This window comes from Nyctereutes procyonoides, unplaced genomic scaffold, assembly GCF_905146905.1.
Source record: "Nyctereutes procyonoides isolate TBG_1078 unplaced genomic scaffold, NYPRO_anot_genome, whole genome shotgun sequence".
Taxonomy (NCBI): Eukaryota; Metazoa; Chordata; class Mammalia; order Carnivora; family Canidae; genus Nyctereutes; species Nyctereutes procyonoides.
The window spans coordinates 12,724,528-12,730,744 of NW_026575151.1; the positions used below are offsets into that span (position 1 = coordinate 12,724,528).

The 6,217-nt window shown below is 36.6% G+C and overlaps 1 protein-coding gene across 1 annotated transcript; it reads left to right on the top strand.

Moving 5' to 3' along the window:
* The first annotated feature begins 615 nt into the window (after nucleotides 1–615).
* On the top strand, nucleotides 616–5,491 carry CXCL9 (C-X-C motif chemokine ligand 9). The gene is made up of 4 exons (XM_055312981.1): nucleotides 616–679; nucleotides 2,475–2,601; nucleotides 4,357–4,445; nucleotides 5,436–5,491. The coding sequence occupies exons 1-4, from the start codon at nucleotides 616–618 to the stop codon at nucleotides 5,489–5,491; spliced, it is 336 nt and encodes a 111-aa protein (XP_055168956.1).
* Nucleotides 5,492–6,217: the final 726 nt, after the last annotated feature.

Below are 6,217 nucleotides of genomic sequence, written 5' to 3' on the forward strand. Positions count from 1 at the left end.
CTCTGCCCCTGCCCCTGCTCATGCTCTCTGCCTGCCCCCCAAATAAATAAACAAAATATTTTTTTAAAAATGAGCTTACAGTAGAAAATGACTTGGTCCCTGGGGAAATTAAGATGCTGATTGTTTAAGATTGATAGAGAAAAAAATAAATGTAGCTATTTATTATACAGAAGGATATTGTGTAAATATTAAAAGTATTGGGAAAATATATTATTTATCTGGACTTTAGTATTTTCCATTTGGAAACAATACTCCAACCCTTGTTGTATAATATTATATTTATTATGTAACCTATTCTTCACCCAGGTGAGCAGCTACAAGTGGGCTAAAAGCTGCCAATGATGCTCATTTCATATCCTTACTATAAACTACCCATTTATGTGAAATGGAAATAAAACATGCAGAAATTCCCTTGGATCTGAGAGTTGGGTTTCCCCCAACACAGTTAAGTTTGTGGTCAGTTTAGCTAAGTCAGCCAAGAACACCAGCCCATCAGAATTTAGGAGGGAAGTGGACTTCCCAAATAAATATGATTCCAAGAGCATGTTCTCTAAAGAAATTCTCAGGTTTGAAATACAATACAGGAGTGAATCAGTAGAACTCCATTCTACTGATATGAAGAAAGGTGGTGTTCCTCTTTTGTTGAGTATCATCTTCCTGACTCTGATTGGAGGTCAAGGTAAGAGGTTTTGAGTTACATTAGGATAGGAAAGTCAGAGATGCAAATTGCTATAAAAGTCTCTTGATTTGCCCAATAAAGTTGACTGCATACATCAGAAAGTGATATGAGTAATTCATTAAAGCTTCTCAGTGATGTAATTCATTATCCAAAGTTCATATCTGAGGCCTGCTAAGCCAAACATAAATCTTCTCAGACCAGGTATGTGAATTCCTAGCATGTAGTAAGTGTTCAATGAATGTTGAACTGGATGGTAATGAGATCAAAGAGTTTGTCTCTTAAATTATTTTTGTAACCCTGATATTGTTTCTTGGTAAGTATATCTGTAATTAACCAATTAAGGGTCCAATAATCAGAGAGGTCTGTTTACTACCTTTGGGCAAATTACTGAACTTTTCTAGATGTGATTCCTCAGCTGTGAAATGTAGATTTTATTTTATTTTATTTATTTTTTTTAATAAAAGATTTTATTTATTCATGAGAGAGACACACACACACACACACAGAGAGAGAGAGAGAGAGAGAGAGAGAGGCGGAGACACAGGCAGAGGGAGAAGCAGGCTCCATGCAGGGAGCCTTGGGACATGGGACTTGATCCCAGGTCTCCAGGATCACACCATGAGCCAAAGGCAGGCGCTAAACCATGGAGCCACTCAGGGATCCCCCAAATGTAGATTTTATAATTAGGCTTTTTCTACCTACCACACAACACATAGCATATGATAAGCACTGAGTAAATGTATGTTGAACAAATTAAAGAATTAAGGAATGAAGATAGTATATTTCAAAAAGTTTTTAAGAGTTTAAAGTACTATTGAAAAGCAAGGCAGTAGGGAGGATGAGGTTGGTGGTTATAATTGGTTATTCTGAGTAGAGCTTTCTGTCCCAACCAACACCAACTCCATTCTACTAAGGTCAGACAATAAATGGCTTTGGGAGTTGCTTAAGAAATTGTGGCCCACATAGCACACAGAAATCAGGTATTTGTGTGTCTGACCTGGTATTTATTAAATATTGTGTAAATCTCCTTTCCTACACTGATAAGATATGGTAGTTAAGAGCAATGCAATACATTTGGACTCAAAAAAACCTGAGCTGAAACCCTGCACCTGCCCTCTAAATGCTGAATGACTTTGTTCTTTACATAACATTTTCTTTGAATCTTAGCTTCTTTATCTATAAAATGGAGATAATACCTCTTTCAAAAGTTTGTGATAATGATTAACAGCGTAGGTTCATACTCTCTCAGGAGCTTTTTTAGTATAATCTAAAACTGGCCCCCTTACTCAGAGATCAGGGAGAGACCAAAAAAAGAGACAGACCACTCCAGATTGGTAGGCGGCAGTTTTACTAATAGCAAAGGGAACTTACATCTGAGACTTGTGCAGCATATGTCTTGAGCAGCAACAAAACGAATGGATCCCTGCACCCGCCCACCAAATCTTAAAAACTTTTAAAGAGGCCCTAATTGGGCTTAGTCATGTATACAGTGCAGGTTATTTTCAACATCATGTCACCATCTCAAAGCTAAGGCCTTGGAGCAGGCTCTGGGAGCCAGGAAGGCAAGTGGAACCCACATTCTAAGGACAGGGGAGAGGAAGAGGTGTCTCCCAAGTGCCAAGGTCCAGCTCACAGGTCAATTGGTGGTAACTTGATTTTTTTAAATCACATTCCCCAACAAACATACTCAATAAAGGACAGTAATGATCATGACTAAATCAAATGTATCATTTTGATGGATCACCTAAATTGAGACATTGCCTTAAATCAATGTGTTCTACCTTTTTTCTTTTAGGAACCCCAATAATGAGGAATAGACGCTGTTCCTGCATCACCACCAGCCAAGGAACAATCCAGTCAAAATTCCTAAAGGACATTAAACAATTTGCCCCAAGCTCTTCTTGTGAAAAAACTGAAATCATGTAAGTAAAAACTCATCCAACATATATGCACCATGTTGGCAGAACATCAAATTTAGTGTGAATATCACCCTTAGAACACTTGCCTATATAGACACTTAAAATTCATATAGTTGTCCCTCCATAAGTGTGGTCTACTTCTTTTCTTCTAAACAACAAGGAATATCTAGTAAACATTAAAACTAAGGATACTATATCCCCAAGCATGTAGAAAATATTTAATGCAATTAAAAGAAGAAAATACAAATCCTTTATATTTCTACCACCAGTGACAGATACTGGTCACCCCTTGGCCTATAGTCTTCCAAATCTCCCTCATTTGCATCTGTGTATATATACAGACACAGCATATATATACAAACATAATATATATATATATAAACATAAAAATAAAATTATAGGCTACATACTCTTTTCTAGCCTGCTTTTTCATTAACACTATATTATGAACATTTTCTCATGTTAGTAAATCTTCTATAATACCATTTTTTCTAATAATGTCATTCCTGATGGCCAAATTATATTCCATCATATGAATGTACCATAATCTATATGAGCAATGCCTAAATGTAAATTATTGCCAAGTTTTTGCTATTGAAATCAAACTGCTACTGTGGCCATATTATGTCTTTAGTTCTTTCCTATTAATAATAAACTTTCACAGGGTGTTGTGTGGAAGTGTTGAATCACTACATTGTACATCCAAAACTAATATGCTATATGTTAATTAGAATTTAAATAAAACCTTAAAAATACTTTTCAAAGGGCAGCCCCGGTGGCGCAGCGGTTTGGTGCCGCCTGCAGCCCGGGTTGTGATTCTGGAGACCCAGGATCGAGTCCCACGTCCAGCACCCTGCGTGGAGCCTGCTTCTCCCTCTGCCTGTGTCTCTGCCTCTCTCTCTTTCTCTCTCTCTGTCTCAATAAATAAATAAAATCTTTAAAAAAATACTTTTTGAAGATTAGAATTCCTAGTTTCAGTCTTTTGAAACCTAAATTAAGACTGATATATAAAATGGTTATTCTTACTCTCAGATTATATGGAGAAATGAAAGAAAAAAATTTAAATTATCCCTGGACAGTCTGCTATAAGTAATTTAAAATATTCAATCAGTCTGCTAATCATGTTTTAGAAAACCATTGTATGTTTTAGGGAATTTCATTAGAAAATGTAGTAAAACTCATGCTGATTTTCATTGTTTCTGGGGAAAAAATAGCCAGATTTATAACTTTTTATTTTGGTTCTTCACTTAAACATAAATGTTTTCAACACACCAATACAACTAGTATTATCTGTAGACATAAACTGTCATTGCATATATCTGTTCGATTTTTAAAATTAGGGTTGTGGGCAGCCTGGGTGGCTTAGCAGTTTAGCGCTGCCTTCAGCCTAGGGCGTGATCCTGGAGACCCAGGATCGAGTCCCACGTCAGGCTCCCTGCGTGGAGCCTACTTCTCCCTCTCCCTGTGTCTCTGCCCCCGCCCCTGTGTCTCCCATGAATAAATAAATAAATAATCTTTTTTTAAAAAAAACACAATAAATAAAATAAAATAAAATTAGAGTTGTATACTATCCTAGAAATTTAGCTAAGTCTCATCATTCACTAAAAAACACCAAAAAAACAGGAAGGAAGACTGGAAGTCTCAGATGCTTATTTGGATGACACAAATACATTCTAATTAGGGGATTGAATTTTGGGGTTAAGGTGAGACATTTCAATTATTGAAAGTTAAAAAAATCTGTTGCTTTTTCCTTGGCAGTATGACTATGAATAATGGGCATCAAACATGTCTAAACCCAGATTCAGCAGATGTGAAAGAATTAATTAAAGACCAGGAAAAACAGGTCAGTGACCAGGAGGAACAAAATTTTCTTTCATTTATAAGTTAACTTTAGAAGACAAGAAATCCATGTAGTTCCTTTAAGGATAAATTTTTTAAAAATATTATTGTGCTCCTACTTTTTCCTAGAATAATGTCATCACTGTGAAGTATAATTATATTCCTGTATATAGTATCACTTATCTATGTCCTGCACTAGAAGTGCGTTCCATGAGGAGAGGGAGCTAGTCTTTCTTATTCAGTACAATATATATGGATTGAATTAAAAGGTAGACACTGAAGATGGAAAGGTAATAAGCTATAGTCCTTTCCTGCTATAGCAGATGTGCTAACAATTAATTATAGTACAATGTGAGGAATATAAAATAAAGATATGTATCAGAATCTTGAAGATTGTAGGAAGAGCAAGGAGAAAAGTGTTAGGCAAAATTTTTCATATGATTAGAGTCTTGAAGTTTAAGTATTTCACCAAAAGAGTAAGGACAGTATAAAAAAGACTCATGACTCATGAGAGAGCTTTCTGTGTTCAGGGAGCCTCAAGAATTGTGGCTGGAGTTTGTGTGAAGGGAGTGAAGAGATTGAGGTAGAAAAGTAGAACAAAGCCAGGAGCTTGCTTGGCTTCTGGAGTCTGATGGTCTAGTGGTTCTGCCACATACCTCCTGTGCAACTTTGGGTAAGCCACCTTTTCCAAGCCTTAGTCTCCTCCTCTGTGAAAAGTGGATGATAATAATACCAGCCTCAAAAGGTTGTAGTTTAGACAAGCAGAGTTGGAGTAAGGGCAGTAATAAGCCAGGAAAATAGACAAAAGAAGACTAGTTAGAAAGCTATGGCCTCCTCTTCAAGGTCAGTGAAGTAGAGAGAATCAAAAGGAGCCCCTTTGAGAGTGAAGATTAAAAAAAAAAAAAAAACACCACAGTCTGAAGAGTTCAAATACAATATAAGGAAGGAAAAACGGTAAGATAAAGAAACATTACTCTTGTTTTCCTTCTCCTCATAAGTCAGCCAAAAGAAAAAGCAAAAGAAAGGGGAAAAATATCAAAGAAGCAAGTTTTAAAACTTAAAAAATCTCAACGTCCTCATCAAAAGAAGATGACATAAGTAACTACTTTACCAAGTGCTTTGTGTTAAAAAGGTTCTTTTTAATTATGCTAAAATAATTCCAAAAGGGGATGGCATCTTAATATATAAGCTTTTTATTTGACTAGAAAATTTTAAGCATTATTGTGAAATTGTAATTAAAGTTAGAACATTGCTTTCAAAATCCAAATGTTAAGAATTGTTAAAGGCTATAGTTTGATTTTGTTCTTCCACTGCCAACTAACTGAATTTCATCATGCTTAAAATCACAATCTTAATACCCAAATCTGGACAAATGTGCACAGAACACATCCTATACACAGTCACATCCCATACACAGTCACATCCCCACACATAACAGCTGCCTAGAAGAGCAGCCCTGCACTTCCCAGGCCACAAATTCCAGCTTCCAGAGAATATTCTGAGGCACGTATCAGCAAGCCCCAGCCTGTCCACCTGCTAGTAGGCCAAGCAGTTTGGAATTGAACTGGATCTCACCAAGTTACTATGGCCATCAGCATCTGTATTTGAATCTGCCTACAGGCCTCAAAGTGTATCTGAGAGACTCATGCTGGATGTTTCTGGGGACCACCACTGAAAAACACTTGCACCTGGCTTTCAGAACCTAATACCCAGCTTTTGAGGACATGGTACTCCATCTTGCCTGTCCAGGCTTACCATTTTATTTTTTATTGTTCACCTT

What these genes read in the sequence shown, in the direction of transcription:
- CXCL9 (XM_055312981.1), top strand. Translation starts at nt 616, where the DNA reads ATGAAGAAAGGTGGTGTTCCTCTTTTGTTGAGTATCATCTTCCTGACT. An exon ending in GACTCTGATTGGAGGTCAAG is followed by an intron (nt 680 to 2,474) that starts GTAAGAGGTTTT and finishes TTTTTCTTTTAG; the next exon opens with GAACCCCAATAATGAGGAAT. An exon ending in TGTGAAAAAACTGAAATCAT is followed by an intron (nt 2,602 to 4,356) that starts GTAAGTAAAAAC and finishes TTTCCTTGGCAG; the next exon opens with TATGACTATGAATAATGGGC.